The sequence below is a fragment of the Leopardus geoffroyi genome, chromosome A3 (genome assembly GCF_018350155.1).
Source record: "Leopardus geoffroyi isolate Oge1 chromosome A3, O.geoffroyi_Oge1_pat1.0, whole genome shotgun sequence".
In the NCBI taxonomy this organism is placed as follows: Eukaryota; Metazoa; Chordata; class Mammalia; order Carnivora; family Felidae; genus Leopardus; species Leopardus geoffroyi.
In genome coordinates, this window is record NC_059336.1 from 113270213 (window position 1) to 113290808 (window position 20596).

General features: G+C 42.6%; 1 protein-coding gene across 15 annotated transcripts in view; it reads right to left on the minus strand.

Annotated features, from left to right (window-relative positions):
* Positions 1–9667: 9667 nt before the first annotated feature.
* LTBP1 (latent transforming growth factor beta binding protein 1) overlaps positions 9668–20596 on the minus strand; it is a 402947-nt gene continuing 392018 nt past the window's right edge. For all 15 annotated transcript variants that reach the window (XM_045447182.1, XM_045447179.1, XM_045447178.1 and 12 more), the window contains 3 exons: positions 16199–16321; positions 11636–11785; positions 9668–10551 (listed from right to left, as the gene is read on the minus strand). In XM_045447182.1, coding sequence (XP_045303138.1) covers positions 10370–10551; positions 11636–11785; positions 16199–16321 — 455 coding nt within the window. In that variant the 3' untranslated portion in view covers positions 9668–10369. The remainder of the gene's footprint in view (positions 10552–11635; positions 11786–16198; positions 16322–20596) is intronic.

Genomic DNA, 20596 nt, shown 5'->3' on the forward strand with positions numbered 1-20596 from the left:
TCTCTCTTCTGAGCTAGCTGTGGCATCAAACACTACAAGTTGTTCTTCTCCATATTCCCAGGGTCAAGCACAATGCCTGGTACAAAATAAGCATTTAGCAAATGTTCACTGAATAAATGAGCTAATGGCAACTCCCTTTGGCCATTAAAATCTTAACAGCGGCTACTTAGTGCCTATCCAGTTGTCCTACACGGGAAAGTTCTGTGCAAACCATTTCCCCTTTTGAACTGTTTTTCCCTTCTGCTCCCTGCTCACATGTGGGAGCAGGGTGCGCCTTGATGAGCACACAGCATCCCCAGGATTCCACCTGTTAGGAAATTCTCCATTTTATAGAAAAGGAGTTCAAGTGAGCATTTCTCAATGCCCACCTCCTATTTCCTTATGAGGGTCTCATTCTCATTATCCTTCTTGTTTTTGGTCTTTGGTCTTCCAGGTGGTGAGAGGAGAGGACTATTTCTCTTCCAAGAGCAGGACATCCCACCTGGGGCCGAGGAGCAACGTGACATCCTATTTTGTAGGCGCCCGGGGAGGCTCTGGGGATTTTTAGAGCTCAGAATAGTAATTAAGGCCACAAGGGAAGGAACCAGGGAGGATAATCCCTATGGAGAGGAAGAGAGAAGTCTGCTTACAAATAGTTTGCTTATTCATTGTCCAAGAACAGTTGAGTCTGGGAATGGACGGAAAAGCTGAGATGCCTAAAGATTGAAAGAAAACTTTACAACGACCTTAGGAGGTAGAAAAACTTTCTCACTCTGGCCAACAATCCTCACAGGATATGGCTTCCCTTTGACTTCTGAAGGCATCACCTACTGCTCTCCCTGGTGTTCCTTCCACTGTAGCCACACTGGCCTCACTGGTCCTAAAGTTCCCCAGACGCTCCCACCCCAAGGTCTTGGTACCTCCTCTACTACAGAGAAACTCCTTCCCCATAAATCTGCAGGCCTTTCATACCCTCACTTCACTGCGGCCTTTGCTCCAATATTATCCCCAGAGATGCTTTCCTTGACATCACATACCATAGCCTTCCTCCACAATCCTCCATTTATCTTCAGAGTTTTTATTAAAATAACATTAGAGTTGATATTGTCCCTTCACTACAATGGAAGGTCCATGAGGACAGAAATGTTGTTTATAGATCACTGCTGGGTCCTAGCACCTACTATGCTTCCCAGCACATATTAATATTCAGTCAATCTTCATTGAGTGAGTGAGTGAGTGAATGAATGAATGAGTGAATGAATGAAAGGGACGAGGTTCATGTACCTGAGACCGACCTTCTGTTTCAGACTCTGTGGCCTGGGACTCACTATGCTAAGTAACCAGGAGCCTGATAAAGGGTTTGCCCTGAGAGACTCTACAGGAGAATCTCCTCTCCACTCATTTTTATTTTCTATTGTAAACAGAAAAGTGTGTATTTTCTTCTTAAGCAATGAGAAATTCAGGCATAGTGGGTAGAAGTATGGGCTGGGAACTCAGTCAATCCCTGGGTATTATTCCTTATGAAACCCTAAGCAAGGTCCTTAATCTCCCAAATTCTATAAACATGGAGATGAAGTACAGTCGCCATGAACATTAGATGACAGGCTTGCCACAGAAGGAGTAATAATCAATGAATAGTAGCTTTGGTGTTTGAAAAAGAAGACCAGAAGGAGGTGGCCCAGAAAGGAGTGATTAATGAACCCTGCTGGGGGTAGGGCCATGCAAATCCCAGTCCCAGGACGGTGGGGCTCTGGCCAGGGTAGGTGATCTGCTTCTTGTGGGAAGAGTTCTCACTTATAAAACGAGGGCAGAAATCGAGGGCCTCTTACAAACACATGCATGAACCTGGCATTTCCCATAAACGTGCTAGGAGAGCAAGGGGATGAAGGCTAAAGAAAAGCTTATGAGGGATTCAGCTTTCAGAGGGGATTCCATGACACTGGGGAAAACAAGAGAGCCTCCAAGGGGAAAGCACTGCTCTGTGGGTTGGCCTGGAGAAAACCATCCAGTGTTGTTGAGTGGACAAAGGCCAGAAGGACAATGCAGGCCAGGTAACTAGGGTGATTCCAATGATATTCCCAAGGAGAGACCACCACAAGGAGAAGCGAGCCGAGGCTGTATCCCTGGGTGCCCATCAGGGCAGAAATGAAGGGTAGAAAGCTCCACAGCTGAGTCACTCTGGGCACAGGGCCCAAAGGACGCCAGATCCACTGTCACCTATGGTTGGGAAGGGGACAACTGAGGGACCCAGCAGTTGCTTTGAGGCCCTGCCTGGTCCTTCCCAGGTCTCAGTTCTATATTGCCCTGGCTCCTAAGGACACTACTGATTAGTTAGGTTTGGCTGTTGGCATTATGCCTCCAGGGTGAGTACATACCAACAAGAGAAAAGGTCTTCTCTTTTTAAGAGCTGGATGGACCTATAACAAGAGACTGAATTATTTTCCCCCAGAAAAGAGCCCAGGAGCAATTTAATGAATTCTATCAACCATTTAAGGAAGAATTGAAGCCAATTCTTCACAAACTCTTTTAAAAATAAGAGAGAAGGAAATACTTCCCAACTTACTCTCTGAAGCCATTACTACTTGATACCAAAAGCAGACAAAGACATCGAAAGAAAACTACAGATCAGCATTTCTCATGAACATAGACACAAAAATCCTCAACAAAATACTAGCAAATTGGATCCAGCAACATACAAAAAAGGATTATGTACAATAACCAAATGGGATTTATCTTAGGAATTCAAGATTGGTTTCACATCTGAGAATCAATTAATGTAATACTTCACATTAATAGAAGACAAAAACCACATGATCATCTCAAAGGACACAAAAGAAGCATTTCACAAAGTTCAACATGCCTTTGTAATAAAAACCTTAAACAACTAGGAATAGAAGGGAACTTCCATAACCTGATAAAAGACATCTATGGAAACCTTCAGTTAAATCAGACTTAATGTTGAAAAATCAATCAAGCAATCAATCAGTCAGACAATGTTGAAAGAGGGAATACTTTCCCCCCTAAGAATCAGGAACAGCATAAAGATGTCTGTTCTTGGCACTTCTAGTTAACATTGTAAAGGAGGTCCTAACTAGGGCAATTAAGGAGGAAAATGCATCTAGATTGGAAAGGAAGAACTAAAACTATTTGTGGATGGCATAATCTTACATATAGAAAATCCTAAGAAATTCAATGAAAACTATTAGAATTCATAAATGAGCTCAGCAAGATTGCAGAATATAAGATCAATATACAAAACACATTACAATTATTATAGTAGTATTAAGTAAACTGAAATTGAAATTAAGAAAACACGGGGGCACCGGGTGGCTTCATCAGTTGGGTGTCCAACTTCGGCCCAGGTCATGATCCCACACTTCGTGGGTTCGAGCCCCACGTTGGGCTCTGTGCTGACAGCTCAGAGCCTGGAGCCTGCTTCAGATTCTATGTCTCCCTCTCTCTCCACCCCTCTCCTGTTTGTACTGTTTTCCAAAAATAAATAAACATTAAAAAATTAAAAAAAAAACCCTTCTATTTATAGTAGCATCAAAAAGAAGAAATTACTTAAGAATAAGTTTAACAAAATAATGTAACTTTTCTATTTTGAAAACTATACTACCCCGTTGAAAGAAATTGAAGGCCTTAATACATGGAAAGACATCTCACGTTCATGGACATAATACTGTTAAAATGACATTGCTCTCTAAATTGATCTACATGTTCAATTCAATCCCCATCAAAATCCCTGTCTGTGTCTCAAGATTCTGGTGAGGGTGGGAGAATAAATCCCCAGTTAAACTTGGTATTTAAACTTATGGGGCAGTGTGGCTGATTTTTCTAAGAAAGGAGCCAAAAAAAACCCTAAACATGAAAGACTGTCTTAAAGGAGAATGATTTGAAAAATTGTTAAGTCTGTCCTTGAAGGTGTGTCCTTTGTTATGTGATTAACACATCTTCCCTCACAGGGACCCCTCCTAGTCCTACCTTTTGAGACTATAGCTTTCTCTGCTGTATGCAAGAGTACTCTGAGCCTGGTACCTTCTAGACATGGCCTATTTCTCCTATTCGGATGCTGCGTGCCCCCAGTTAATTGAAACCCAAGTATCACCAGGAAAGCCCTGTAACAAAAGAAGGCTGGCTTTGGAGTTTATAAGATCTAGGTTAAAATTCATACATATGCCAGTTTGGCCAACTCAACTTCACTGATCCTGTTTCCTTTCTTTGTAAGAAAGGATGATTCAGTGGTGCATTGGTAAATGTTTTAATAATCAGCTATTTGCCAATTTCTGTTGTGTAAATACTCTCACCACGACCAATTCCCAGCCACCAAAGTGGTTGGGAGTCGTTATTTACAGTTAGCTGTCATGAACTGGTAACAGCCAGCTCCAGCAAGACCTCTCAGAACTTAGGTTAAGGGCTGTTGTTTAAATGCACAACATACAAAAAATAGTGTTGTACTCTAATAGACCTTCAGTAAATAAAAATATCTACTGGTTAAGGTGCTCAGAAAGTCAACATTTATTTTGGGCCCACCTGGAGGAGTGAAGCTTGGGCTAGCCAACTGAGGAAAGGCTGGTACAATAGGGGAAGGAAATAGGAAAAAAGAGAATTAAACTAGGATTTTACAGAATTACCTCTGCCTAGGAGGGCATTAAAGGGGTTGGACATTCCTGAAAAAAGTATCATGATTCCTGGAGCCCAGTGAGCACCTCTTGCCCAATGAACAAATGGTTATTTAGATGCAATCTCAAACTTTATTATGTATCAGGATTTTCTGGAGGGCTTATTAAAACACAGATTGAGGTGTGGCAACCACGGAGTTTCTGTTCCAATAGGTCTGAGATAGACCTGAGATTTTCATTTCTAACAAGTTCTCAGGTAAGGTGACCACACTTGGAGAAACCTGGAGTTATGGCAAGGAAGGCCAGAGGAGCTAGACAGGAGTTTTCTCTGTCTTGGCATGTATCTCTGGCTCTTTCTCCAGAGTTTAGGTCTCCGTGATCTTCCTCATGCCATTCTCTGCTACTGTGGCAAAATTGATTATATATTTGGCAAAAATGAAATATGTGTGGCATCTCTAAAGACAAGTTGAGTTATGTGAATTCTCTTGTTGATCTTCTTAAACACTGACTGCACATCTGCTTTGGAGAGCACTTGTAGGAATAAAGACATTGTTTTCTTTACCACAAAAAGCTCTCTGCCTAGTAGTGCACTGGAGACCACAGGTTGGGGGAAGGGATTGGGAGAGAATGCGTCCCAGATGAAGGGCCAAAGAAAGGTGAGAACCCAGGCTGTGGTGACCAATATGGTAGTCACTAGCCACACATTGCTATTTAAATTTAATGAAAGGTAAAATAAAAACTCGGGTCCTTAGTTACACTAGCTACATATCAAGTACTCAATATCTGCATGTGGTTACTGGCTGTCACATTGGACAGCTGAGATATAGAACATTTCCAACTTCACGAAAAGTTCCATTGCACCGTGCTGATCTAGAGCACTAATGAAGAGAAGGCAGAGACTGATGATGAGGGAAGCAGTAATATCCTGCAGGAAGTGAGTTTTTGCCCCATCCATACCAGGCTGGGGAGACTTTGGAGAACATTTAATGACTCTCCAATTTGTAGAAACCACAATATTTTTGATTCAGTGTCCATAGCTACAAGGAGTCCATGGGCTCCTGTCCCAGCCCCCAGCCCTTGCTTCCAGCTAGGTCATTGAACTAGAGGTTGAAAATCATGAATGGCAGTTGGAAAGAAGTATTTGGCTGCTTTTATAGTCAACTCTTTATTTATCCTATAGCTTCTTAGTCCTCAAGCTCAATGTCATGGCCTTTGCTAGGAAAGCAGGTTGCGTGCTCCCAGACTGAGGTTGCCACTCTGTCAAGGCACAGCCTACCCATCAGCTGAGTGTGGCTGGATGATGGTGGGCAGAGCTTCTGGCCTCTTCCCACTGAGTCACCAAGGCCAAACTACTCTGATGTTAGGGCCTCCTTTCTAGGTCCCTGTGTCTCGGGATCCTGTACAAGGTTGGAAAATAAAACCTGAGGTGTACTCCAGATTATGTGGGCCAGTGTGGCCATTTTTCTCCAAAAATGAGAGGATCCAAGAAAACCTTGAACTCTGAAGACTTAAAACCATTAGTCTTTAATGACACTTAAACACCTGATGGAGGTGAGGCCATTTTATTCTCAGACCAGCAATCTTCTCTCCCACCCACTTTCTAATACTTCCTAGTCTGATCTTGCCTCCAAAATCTCCTGCCCTTTTTGCCCCAGAAGGCTTAGATGACTCCTGAATTTACATATACATTTCTTAGTCCCTCCAAAATCTTTTGCTCCATCTGATGCTCCATCGCAGCAACTTCTTCCAGGAAATTATTTCAATGAACAGGCAAGAGTGTCCAGATTGTGGGGAAATGCACAGTCTAAACCAAAGTGTACCCAAGGGGAGCCTCAGGCTTGGAGGAAAGCAGCCGGGAAGGGAATCAAGAAGGAGTCCAGACTAATTCTTCACTGTAGCCAAAGGAGCGTGTAGAAGTGTCAAGGTTTTAAAGTGTGGTCAGTAGCACGGAGCAAAGAAGAATCATTCTTCATCTGCACACAATGAATCCTGGCTTATAAAGCTTTTTAAATGTGATCATATTTGGATCCCTTCTACACTTCCTGTGGGGTATAAGGGCAGGTGTCACTGTCCCTATCTTACACATAAGGAATACTGTTCAGAGAGTAACGAGAGACTGTACGCAGGTTTCAGTGAATTCTTATTCATGTGGATATGTTGGGGGTGGGGGATATCAAGATAGATGACCAGTATCCTATTGGATTTTCTGTGTCTGGTCACAACAAGACAGCAAAGCCTGTCCTAGCTATACTCAGAATCATGATAAAAACAAAAATGCTCTTCATAAATGACTTGGGAGATAACTGCTCTTCCTCCAGTGATGGCCATCCTATGCTCTCAAAGAGAGAGGAAAGTTGGTGAGAGGAATCTCATACTCCTGTGATGGTTACAAATGTTTTATCCTAAGTTAAGGAAGTTTTTTCCCTGAGGTGTCTTTTGTCGTATCAGACTGTGATACCTCCCTTTAGTTTTCTCAGAATTGATTCCCCATCACTGGGATACTGATCAACGACAGCCATTGTTTTCTTCTTCTTACCAAAGATTTGAGCAACAAATCGTAGATGATCTAGTACATACATGAGTTATTCCTACTTGAAAGCTGAAGAGAGTGTTAGAATCATAGTATTTTAATGCTGGTATTAAAACAATTCCTAAAGCCATGGTGATGGTTTGTTTCCACAAGGAGGAACACGTAACATACACATACTGTTTTCTTGCACTGTTGACCCAAATGAAATGTTCATGAGCCTTATTTTTAAGCATCTCAGATTCATCATTTCTGCCAATACGAAGATATTAAGATTTTCCAGGAAAATTCAAGTACAATTTAGAATAAGAAAGTCCTTTGTGTGTGAAAATACTAAAGTTAAATTACGGTATTCTTTTGATCACATAAAAAATTTTAAATAAAAATATGGATGGAGTTGTGTAAAACACGTTCGATATGCTTAAGGGCTTGGTTTGCTGGGTTTGCATTTAGTGCTTATTTTGACGAACATGGCAGATTGCAAGGACGTAACTTCCAATGACATAGGCTTACATCAGATAGCCAGGTCTAGTTTTTCTGGAGTAGAGTTTGACATTTTTGACAAAAGAATAGAATGTTATTGTTGGTTTCAGGTACACAGACTCATTCTGTGGGTGGACGCTGGCTCAGGCAGCTGGAAAATACATGTATTAGCACACCAGATTATATAACCAGTATAACAATCCAAACACACTGTACTATGTGTCTGCCTCTTCATGGCCAATGAATTTGAACCACTGCCACAGCATCCTATACCTGTGGGTTTAGAGGACAATAGGCACGGAAAGTAAAATCGCAGTAACTACTAAAAGGAGCTAAAAGAATTGTACGTTACAAAAACAAAATGTTTTGGGGTGATGTGTACAAAACTAGTAAAAATAAGGGCTAGACAGACCTGGAAAGAAAGCACTGTGGAAATGCATTCAAAGCAAGCACGCCAGCTGGCCAGCAACATCCCAGAGCACATCAATTTCATCGATAGTCTTTGTGCTTTTCAAACATCCGTGACGACTCCAACTATGCTAATATTTGGAATATAATTCAAGACCTGTGCCAACAAGCCCTTTTATTTAAAATGCTGCGTTGCATCTTGGGGATACAAATGCAAGTTTTTCCTATACCTAAACATCAGTTGAAAATGTTGAGAGGTCCATTTTATGATGCTTGGGTGTTGCTCGAGCTCGTCATCACCGCTACAACAAATGACCACTCATCTCATGGAGTGCAACAACACACATTTGTTATCTTACAGTTCTGTAGGTTAGAAGTGGATCCATGTTACTGGCCTGAAATCAAGGTGTCGAGAGAGTTGCGCTCTTTTCTGTAGGCTCTAGGGGAGAATGGCACCTTCCCTTCTCCAGCCTCCAGGGGCAAGCCACATTCCTCGGCTCACGCCCCCTCACCTCTTCTTCTGCCTTCCAAGAGGGCATGGCGGGGAAGTCTTTCTCACCTACATCTCTCATCTCTCCCCAGACTCTGCTTTTCTGTCTCCCTTTTCCACTCTTGTGATTACATTGGGTCTTCCCGGGTTATCTCTCTATTAAGGCCACTGATTGGCAACCTTAATTCCATCTGTAACCTTAATTTTCATTTGCCACATACAGTAACGTTCACAGGTTCTAGGGACTAGGACATGGATATCTTCGATGTGCCATCATTCTTCCCACTGCAGGTATTAGACACCAAAAGCCTGTATTTCAGGAAAATGTTAAATGAGATTTTCGGCTGGGTACCCCTACACATGGTTTGTTGTTTTTCTTTAAACTCAGATGCTTTCCTTAAGAAAAAGTAGGTTCTGAAACTCACTTTAACAATCGCAAAACCATACAGATGTGTATAAGCAGGGACTAGAACCTCGCAAGCTGTTTTCAGGGTTCCTGTGCTATCTAGCTGTGATTTGGATCGGTGTCCTGCTTGCCAGGGCTGCCGGAACAGAGTACCACAGACAGGGTGACTTAAACAGCAAATTAATTTTCCTATCATTCTGGAGGCTAGAAGTTTGAGATCAAGGTACTGCAGGGTTGATTTCTTCTGAGGCCTTTCTCCTTGGCTTGGAGATGGCGGTCTTCTCCTCGTGTCTTCATATGGTCTTTCCCCTGTGTGTGTCTGTCCTATCTCTTCCTATAAGGACACCAGTCATATTGGGCTAGGGTCACCTCAAAGACCTCATTTAACCTTAATTATCACTTTAAAGACCCCCGTCTTCAAGGACACTCACATTCTGGGGTACTGGGGGTTAGGACACCAACATATGAATTACGCGGGTGGATGCCATTCAGTCCCTACCAACATCTAACAAATGTAATAATTAACCTGTGAAAGACTCTATGCTACTAGAGAAACGTTCATAAAAATAAATGAGGTGGGGGGAATATGACAGGTACTCATTGACAGTTACTCCCAGGTAGAATTTTTTTTTTTTTTCTAAAAAAATGGTGATTTATTTTGCTTTAACATACAATGGTAAATATACTGGGATCATCAAGTTTTCAAAAAATTTTGCTGGGCTTACTTTACACATTACAATACTAACATGAGCTCATTAATTCTTCCATTTTAATGAGGGAAAGGATCCAATTGATGCCTACTAGCAGCTTGGCTAAGAATGGACATTAAAATCAGACGATACACTGTAAATATAAAGTATTTTCCTCCAAATGTGTAGAAAAGTTTTGAGACAAAATTGCTGCCTGCTCCACAGGATAGACAGTTTGGATTTTTAAAAATGCTCCAGAACAGGAATAACATAACCCTGTGTAACAATACTTATAATACAGTTTAACAATATTTTATCAAAGACTGTGCCCTTGAGCTTGAAAAAAAAAATCTGAAGAAAAACAGCAGCCAAGGAACTGCACAACCAAAAAATGAAAATTATATAAAATATTTCCACCACTATTTAAATGCCAAATTTAATCAAGCAATAGTAAAAAAACAAAAACAAAAACATCATAATACAACCTTCTGTTTAAAATAACAGCACTGTTCCGCCTCTTTTCCACTGAATTTTACATATGAACAGACTATATATACTGGTTTTTCAGAGAAATGTCCATTTGGTCTGTCATACCAGTCAGGCTCACACTGGATCCTCTCCTCTTCTTTGCGAGGAGACGCAATTCTGTGATGGTTCCGTGTTTCCGACATCCTGGGGTAGGTGCAATGTCTCAAGTATAATACATTTCTCTCTTTTCCTTTACACAGTGCAGAGTATACGGGCTTAGGTTATGTAGATCCTCTTTTACTCCAGGTCGCTGTCTTTTTCTAAATTCAAGGCGGTACTCAATGGCGTGCAGTAGTTGGGCTTGTCCGAAGGCACGTAGCCAGGCAGACACACACACTTGTAGGAGCCCTCGGTGTTGATGCACTTGGCATTCTTGCAGAGAGACATCCGGTTGTTCAACTCATCACATTCGTTTACATCTGCAACAAGCCAAACCATGCAGGTGAAGAAGTTCCAGTACCACCCCAAGAGGAAATGTGGCCTACGGCTTACCTGAGGCAGCAAGGCGTCTGGCCCGAACACAGCCAGGCTGTTCTCCGCTCTCCTCACCCCCAGACCCCCACCCCAGTATACTGTGCAGTCTTTCTCATTATCGTCGGTTGCAAATACATGCAAGATAAGTAAGACTTTCTAGATCTGAAAAAGGTAGATGATCCGGAAGGCTCTAGAATTTCCTTCCCTGTATTTAACACAACAGGAACATTTTGTCAGCTTGACATCTTATAGTCAAAACTCAAGAAAGCTGGAGGAATTTTTCTACTTCTAAATTCCTTTCCACAGGTACAGAATAACAGATCTGTCTAGAGGAATACACTAAAGAAGCAAACAAGTGAGCAGAGAGCCTTCGGGGCAGCCCCTGTAAAGGCTCAAGTTACCTTCTCAAATTTCTTTCCACAGGAAAGAAATGCACTCCAAACACCTGTAATAACCCAGCTTACCTATTTTCCAGACCCACCGCAGACAGAGACAAACAAAACTCAAGTGGGGAAGGGGGTTGCTACCGGAGGGAATGGAAGAGCCACAGAAATAGGAAAACCCTGTAAGTCAAGGGCCAGGCCCTGGAAGATGGCATTGAGCACGTGAGGAAGAATTAATGTATGCTTACCAGTCGTTCAAAAATAGAAGCAAAGGCAATGTGAGAGATAGAGAGGAAGAGGTAGTTGTGGGAGGAACGTTCTCCAAAATGATTACCATAAAAGTTGTATTTTTTTCCCCCCCAGACATCTACACTCCCTTACGCTTGTGTCAGGTACTGGGCGAAAACACTATTTGCTGCAGAGTCAAAAGCTAAAGTTAGAGGAGTCAAACTAATTACCTAGAATGTTCTGTCCTCTCGAAGTACATTCATACTGTTGTGAAACCATCACTGCCATCTCCAGAACTTTTCTCCTCTTCCTAAACTGAAACTGCAAACCTATCTTACATGTACTCGATTATAGGAGATCTGGCCACAGGGCACCTGGGGGAAAGAATAACTTCTGAGAGGGCACACATCATCCTTACCAACACAGGTCATCTTGGCCATATCCAAGTGATACCCATCAAAACAGTCACAGGTATAACCTTCCTGCACCCTCACACAGCGGCCATTCTCACATCCATTGAGGATGCCACATTCTTCAGCCTGCAACTCCTCGAAGCTATTTAAAAAACCTAGAAAGGAAAAGACAGGAGCCACGTTAGAAATTTGCAACCTCTTTCCCTGTCTTGTAAAACTATAGGATTACTGGGGCGCCTGGATGGCTCAGTTGGTTAAGCATCCGGCTCTTGGTATGGCTCAGGTCGTGGTCTCACAGTTCATGAGAGCGAGCCCCCTGTTGGGATCTGCGCAGACAGCGTGCAGCCTGCTTAAGATTCTCTCTCTCTCTCTCTCTCTCTCTCTCTCTCTCTCTTTGCCCACCCCATGAAAAAAATTAAATAAACTTTAAAAATTCTTATAAAAAAACTATACAATTATTAAGATTGTGGTTCATCATATATATATATTTTAGACACCTATTTCAGATGTCTTAAAGTTAGCAGTAAAATTTAACACTGAATGTATCTGTACACAGCATTATGCATAAGATAGTAGAAGCTTTATATATCGTTTGTCCATTAGTAGCCCCACATCTTGAATTCTGATGTTCTAAATTAAAAGCATAAAAAGTGACTAAGTATGGTTTTTGGGTTTGCTCTTAATAAACAGAAGTGTTTATCTAAAATTCCAAATTTCCTGAGTTCTCAGTAGGGCAAATGTCAGAACAACGTTCAGGATGGAAACAATGGAAGTGACTATCACAGTTCAGCAGACATTTGCTCAGAACATCCATGAGAATTTGAGGCGGTGGTTTTTCACTTGGAGTTCCCCAAAAAGCAGTGAAAAGCTGGGCTGGCCTTGCTGTGTAACCTGTGTTTGTTTGCTCTAGCTTTGGAATGAGCCTTACAAAAGGGCTCTCAGGAGATCAAAGGATAAAGACAGTAAAAGCGACTTGAAACATCCTGATAAATGAGAAAAGTACATCATACTTGTGGTTAGAAAGTCAAAATTATTTTTTTAAGGAAACAAAGAAGTTCTTGTTTGGCCTTTTTTATAGTTTAGGTATCTTTATTTTTTTGTATTTTTTTTTTTTAAAGTTTATTTATTTTTGGGACAGAGAGAGACAGAGCATGAACGGGGGAGGGGCAGAGAGAGAGGGAGACACAGAATCGGAAACAGGCTCCAGGCTCTGAGCCATCAGCCCAGAGCCCGACACGGGGCTCGAACTCACGGACCGCGAGATCGTGACCTGGCTGAAGTTGGACGCTTAACCGACTGCGCCACCCAGGCACCCCAGTTTAGGTATCTTTAAACTGATTCAGAACTAGCGTTTAGTAATATAAACACATGAAACAGGCATCAAGAGTATTTAGCTCCCTTTCTAGAAAGAAGAGTTGTAAATATAAATCCACAGTGATACAAAAACACTGTTGATGTGGGCTCCCCCTTCAGAACCTCATCACGTTATCAGCTTTAAAAGGAAAAAAAAAAAAACAAAAAACAAAATATGACCATAACTCTGGCCTCTGAAGTAATTCTAAAGCAGAACTGCAGGGGGCAGCAAAACAACATTGTTTAGACAGGGCTGTAAGGTTTAACTCAGTGACTAAAAATTAATACATCCATGATAGGCACTTTTAAAAATTTTGAAGGGGAAAAAAAAATTACAGACCATTAAGAATGTGTCATCAGGGCCCCAAAGCCAGTTTGAGAAATACTTAAGAAAATAAAGTCTTAATCTATGATAATATTTTCAAATTCCAGGTACCATGGCAAAATCGTTTTGACTTCATAACTGCTAAAAATTATTACAGAAATTAAAACATGGAATTAAATATTGAAAACTCTACACACATACATCAAGCAGACTCCGAAAAATACTTCTACACGAGTCAGCAAAGGACAGCCCCTTCTCAAAATGTGGTGGTCTCCTACTTTTGTAAATAAAGTTTTACTCGAACACAGATACCCCATTTGCTGACATGCTGTCTGTGGCTGTTTTCGTGATACACTAGCAAGGCTGAGTAGCTGTCTCAAAGCCTAAAAAATTTATTCTCTAGTCCTTTACAAGAAAGAGCTGATTTCTGCTCTAGGAGATTCTACTTTTATAAAACTCTGCCTTGGGGCGCCTGGGTGGCGCAGTCGGTTAAGCGTCCGACTTCAGCCAGGTCACGATCTCGCGGTCCGTGAGTTCGAGCCCCGCGTCGGGCTCTGGGCTGATGGCTCAGAGCCTGGAGCCTGTTTCCGATTCTGTGTCTCCCTCTCTCTCTGCCCCTCCCCCGTTCATGCTCTGTCTCTCTCTGTTCCAAAAATAAATAAACGTTGAAAAAAAAAAAATTAAAAATAAATAAATAAATAAATAAAAAAAACTCTGCCTTAACTAAAAAACTGCCTCCGGCTACCAGTCCGATTTTCTTAAATAACCAGAAGGCAGGAGATTAAGAAATCTCAGCTTTCTTTCTATGTTGCTATCTACCCAATACAGTCATTTCTTTAGAAGGGCCGCAAAGTCCTTGCTCCTGGTCTGAGAAGGAGGAGCTATTTCTCATAAATTGCAGTAAGTTTAAAGGCCATTGATAGAATCAGTGCTGGAGGTCTTAAAATTGCATCTCAGCTTCTTCTGTTACTAAATAGGAAATCGATGTGACACCAACATGTTTATTTCTTAACATTTGTAGTGAATTAAAAGAGTCCTGAAGCAACGTCAGCATTAAAAAAAGAAGGTACACGAGCCAGAACATTTCAACATGAAAATTCCTGGAATCTGGACTCTATCTAATGTGCTAGAGGCTGCACATAGAAGCTATGGGATTGGGTCACTGTTGTGTATAGACTTAACCTGTTATTTTGGATTTATGGGGCAGGCAAGCTGGGCTTTCTTTCAACCTTAATATTTCTTCTCCTTTTCTTCTTTTTAAAGGTAAATGTTTATTGACCCATAACACAGTCACAGGTAAGTGTCAATATTGTAAGTGCCCAGTCTTATACCTGCCAGTGTATTTCGACACATTTCGTGAAATAGTGCATGGTTGTATGTTGTTGATTAAAAGAAATAATCCCAGGTATTAGAAGTTATGATACTCTTGGGGCAGGGGGCCTGGCTGGGAAAGGGCTTCAGGGGCCTTCTGAATGCTGGGAATGTTCTACACCTGGGGCTGGGGGGTATACTGGGGCATGTTAATTAACTCAGCTGGACTGATACAATGCTGTTTTCACATCATTGTAATGAACGATCAATGTATGCATCCATCAAAAACAAGAGGAAGGAAGGAGAAAGGAAGGAAGGAAACACTCTTTGACTCAGAACTGAAGCAGTGCCAAATGTAGCCACAAAACTTGGGTTGCCCTCAGGAACCAGGTCACGGCTAGTGTGCTTCGTTCACAGGTAACAGGGCCCCAAGAAAGAAAAGGCGTCACTGTAGTCTGTCATTCAGCAGTGTCTCCAAAGTCTTAACTCCAACCCCCTGGCCTGCAGGGATTCTCTGTCTTGAAAATCTGGTGTAGCTTCACACACTGCAAGGAGGGCCCCTCTGTGAGATTTGGACAAGGCAGCTGGAAGCCGCATTTCCCCATTACCAGTCCTGAAGGGGAGACCACCTATCCTCTACCAATACTGTGCTGTGTATTTGAAAAGCTGTGGTTTCCCCCATAGAAACCTTTAGCTTGCACGGCTTCCTCGTCCAGGACACTCCCAGTTAAACACCTTCAGACATTTCTTCCTTTCTTTCTTTTTTAAAGTTTTTTTATTTATTTTGAGAGAGAAAGAGAGACAGCACAGATGCAAGCAGGGGAGGGGCAGAAAGAGAGAGAGAATCCCAAGCAGGCTCTGCACTGACATCGTGAAGCCCCGCACAGGGCTTGAACCCACAGGGCCCCTGAGATCATGACCTGAGCTGAAATCAAGAGTCGGACGCTTAACCAAACGAGACACCCAGGCGCCCCACAGACATTTTTTTCCTAAATGGGAACAGGGTTCACACAGGCACACTCCATCTCCCACAGAAAATCTCTGCCCACAAGACCAGGAGAAGCCACCATGCATCATTTCTTAATAAATCCCATCATGAGTGGATTCTAACAATTTCTGACCAGAAGAGCAGTATTTTTGACCTCCTACTTTAAAATACCTGTAAAGATCAACTTGTTACAGTTAACATGTCATTTCCTTATATGAAAAACGATGTCAATTATAATCAGGCTTTCAAGACAACCTGACCCTTAAATTAGACCATCATGTAATGAGTAAAGAAATGATTCTGTTATGGATCTTAGAAGATGATTTTTTTTTTTTTTTTTTACTTTAAAGAAAGTAAAAGTAACAGCAGACCCTCCAGCATGCCAATAATTTGATCCAATATTTCTGAACTTGAACATGTGTAAGGAGTATGCAGAGGATGGATAAAACTGAGTTTCCAATTCAGCAGGTCTTAGAGTGGGGCCTGAAGGCTTACATTTCTGACAAATTCCCAGGGGCTACCTTTTGAGAACCATTGACTAACCTTTAGTCAGTCACTTTAGTTTCAACATAACTGAAAAATTTTGCTTACGGTCCTGAATAAAATAGGGATCAGCTTCTGGAGCATACTGTTCGCTGAAGTCAACCAAGGCATCCCGTCCATATGGCCGCCGGCGTCCCGTGACGGGGATGTTACACAGCTGGGCATAGTCATCTAAGAAGGAAATGAAAAGCAATGTGAGACGTCATCACTGTTTGCTGGCCCCTAGACACACCCACTCGCAGCTCAGAGCAACAGAAACCGGCCAGGGCACTGTCCACCATATGCTCCTGTCTCGCACACATGTGCACCACTGATCTTAGACCTCGTCTCCATATTCTTTATGGGAGCTGTATCCACCCACGCACAATGAAAAGCTAAACAGCATAATTAAGATTCTACACTGAAGACCAAAAACAGTAGCTGAACAGTTGGTAGAACGTATCCCAGGAGAGGAAGGAACTGAAAAGTGAGCCAGTGCTCAGAAAGCTACAGGCCTTTTGGAAGAATGGTTTTACCTGAAACCAACAGGTGTTACCATTTTAAAGGACTGGTCATTCTCACAGACAGGTATGTTTTCACTCAAAAGAGACAGAAAAGTTGTATCTCTGGTGATCCAAAAAAGACGTAACCAAGTGAGGATGCCAGTAGGTACCATTTTATTTTAAGAGCAACTTTTAGAACTCTAAAATCAAGACCTGATCTGTATGAATGTAGTATTACAGTAACAAGGACCCAGCCACCACATGGGACACACTGGTTTTTCATTTGTTCCAGGGTTACTGAGTTTTCAAGGCGTTTCACTGTCCCAGGCCCTTGCCTGAATTGAGGGGCAGAGTTATTTGGCAGGTCTAGAGAAGAAAGCTTTAGAAGGGATGGCTTCGTGTTCTCAATACACGTTGTATGGAAATATACTGTCCAAGGATTTATCTGGCATATGGAAGAAATCCTGGGGCTCCCAAGACTTCAGTAGCTCTTCCAAAACTGTGAGATGCCAGTCCGGTGGCCCCAGGACTGGATGGACACACTCAGGACAGTCACACAAGGCAACAACCACATCTGCCTGGACCACAGACTGGGGAGGTGGGGGAGGGCTTTACTCTCTTTTGTTTCCTCCTGTGTCATATGAAAATAAAGAAATGCATTAGGGCTTTGGTGTGACATCTCAAGGCTTTCTTTCACCCCCTACCCCCACTTAAAGGAGTCAGAGGTACATGTGTGTGTGCGTGCACACACTCACACAATTCTCTCCTAGAACTGCACAAAGCAAGCACAAGGCCAGAAAAGACCCTGAACACTGAATGGGGGGGGGAGGGTGATGGTTGCTCCTTCCTCAAATTCTCCTTGTGGGGAAGCTTTCCAGAAACAACATACAGACCCCAGACACCCCAACACTTTTGCCTGAAATCATTTCATAAGAAATATTAATTTCATTAAGGAAACAGGTGAACCTGAAAAAAAAGATCCGTGACTTGCACCCTTCCCTCCAAAAAAACCACACACAACTGGAAGCAAAGAGAACACAAACGGTTGTCAGTTCTCCTTCAAGTTTGAAAAAGAATTAGGGATCTCCCTGTGAGAGCGAGATTGCTGAAATATTTACAAGTTTCAAGAGCTGAGGTCATTTTCTCTCATGGCTTTTTTAATATATATATTTGTTGCACATCTGAAAGGGAGACTGTTCGGTATTTTATATCCAAGCAACGGCTGTGATCAAGAGGAGATATTAAAAATAAGTTCCTGTTCTTATTTTGTAAAACTAAATCCAGAGAAGGCTGAGCATGGCCCTATACACATCTGCATGTAGAGGAAACCTCGCTGAGACTCAAGGCCCGGAGCTGTTGACTGACACAGGGCTGTTGGGGGCTGTCTGGCCCTTAGGTCTGGGTCTTCCTCTTCCACCATGAAACGAGCTGGTCCCTACCCTTCAAGCTCCCACCATCTAGCAGAGCAAAAGAAAAGGCCCAAATGTGAGAGTGAGGAGGAGGAAGAAGAGCTTCCTGGAAAAGGTGGCGCTTGACCTGAAATTCAGAAGACAAGTAGGATTTCCTTTGCTAGAAAAGGTATTTTGTATTCATTTTAAAGAGGTTACCCAAAGGCATCAAGAAAGAAGCTGTAAGCTGTGTTTGGGGACTACCAAGGGGTTCCTAAGGAAGCCTTCTGACTGGATCCAGGCTGGTAAAGGGGAGCAGACGAACGGGGGTGAAACTTCAGGGACCGCCATATCTTCTTTCCCTTCCTTTCTTCCTCAGCCATGCATTTTTAAGATTCTAGAACTTACTGTCCTTTGCTGCTTTCCTTTCGCTAATACATTAAGCATTCCCAATTTCAAAACAGTTTTGGTCAGTTTTCAAAACTGACTGATTTCTGCACAAAATGTACGCTCTTTTGTATTTGAAGATGCGCTACATTCCCATCATCACCAGGACATGCATTTTGAGTTATCTTTCTGGGAGCATGGATGGGTCTACCCTAATCCATCCATGCTGCCCCTCCTGCTGTGCACATCTGCTCTCATTCTTGGCCAGGGTCAAGGGCGAAGTGAGTGTGGGGTAATGGAAGGAACATGGGCTCTGGAGGCAAGAAGCTGGGGCTCAAGTCCTGACTGGACCACTTACTTCCCAGCTTAGCAATTTGGGGCAGACCTCAGTTTCCACACCTGTCACATGGGGGGTAATAATTCTTGTTCGCCTACCTCTGTATTACTGATGTATGAAAATGAGATACTGTTACGGAACTGTTCATAAATTCTGAATCATCAAGAAAACGGAAGTTCCGATTTCTCTCATAGGTGAAAATCTCTAAGTCTCTATTGAACACTGGAAATAAATGAGGATTTTCAAAGACAGCTAAAGAAGCAATTTCAGTATTAGCAAAATGTACAGGTAGTTGTCAGCAGGCAAAGAAGTGTGCAGTACATTAAGACCAATGAAGGTCACTCTCTAGATGTTTTAAATATTGTTTCAAGATTATTTGGAATTTTTAAATACATGGAGAGGGGCACCTGGGTGGCTCAGCCGGTTAAGGTGACTTTGGCTCAGGTCATGATCTCACAGTTGGTGAGTTCAAGCCCTGCGTCAGGCTCTGCGCTGACACCTCAGAGTCTGGAGCCCACTTCAAGTTCCGTGTCTCCCTCTCTCTCTGCCCCTCCCCCATTCATGCTCTGTCTCTCTCTCACAAGAATAAACATAAAAAAAGTTTTTTTTTAATACATGGAGAGAAACTCTTGCTCAGTAAACAGAGAAAGAGGTCTTCAAGGACTTTGTCTCAAACAACTGGGGACAAAATCATTTACTGCCTTGACAGATACAATTATTTGGTCAGGCAATGAGAGCAATAGCATATTGTTGACACCAGACCAACAGAACTCAGAGTAGAAGGCACAGTGATGTCCAACAATTCTTACTGTATGCCTGAATCCTTCAGAGATCTCTCAAGTAGACAGGTTTCTCATCATCTTCCAGGGGAGCAACTGGAATATCACAGAATTTTGAGTCTTTGGCAAGGCATCCTCCTCAGGACCTGGGCACGTGTCTATTTCTAGAACGTGCTGGGCTTCTGTGCGCCCCAAGCTACAACCAGAGCCCATTCTAGCCTTGGTGATCATCTAGTCCCGTGGCATGGTTACACTCCAGCTGGGGGACACAGTGAATCATGGTCGGCAGAGAGTACAGAACCCACTTCCCACGAGAGCGCACGAGCCTCTACTGGTTCTCCGTTTCACCTAGCTCAACATGCGGGGATGAACACATACTCTCCCTAGGGTCTTTTTCCTTCTCCACAACACCCTTAGGCACATCAACAACTATTAATCGCCTAGCTGTCCGGGGACCGATACAAAGGAATAGTTTTGCTCACCAGAGCTTGTGCTCTGGGAGGCAAATACCATGTATGAGCCACAATTTTCAACGTGTTCATCCAGGATCTGGCCAAATATGAATGTGAAATGAACAGGAAATGGAAATATTCACACCTCAAAGCCTCCCCCCCTTATGCATTCTTCACCTCCCCAACGACAAATGCTAAGCTCTTGATCAAAGCTATGAAAAGACGGTGTGGGACACCGTCACTAAGTAGTCTCAACAAGATCCAGGCCATTGATCACAGTCCTTTCCCTGGCATGGCAGATTCTTATGACAGATGGTGCTGCTTTGATTTTAATTTTAAATTGAAAAAAAAAAAGTTTAAAAATTACCCCCTGGAGCCACTGGGTCTGGGGCCTCTGCTGTCAGCAGCAATGGGAAGCACAGCATTATATCCTGGCAGGAAATCTCCCTTCCTGATGACAGACACATCTGCAGGGCTGGTCTGGACAGTCACATGTCACCATGCCACTCTGGCATGTGAGGACAATGGGAGGTGAAGTTTTAGTTCTGACTGAGGCAGATGAAATTCAGCTGCTTTTAGAAATGAAGACGAGACTGCATTTCATTCTCCACACATCAAGGC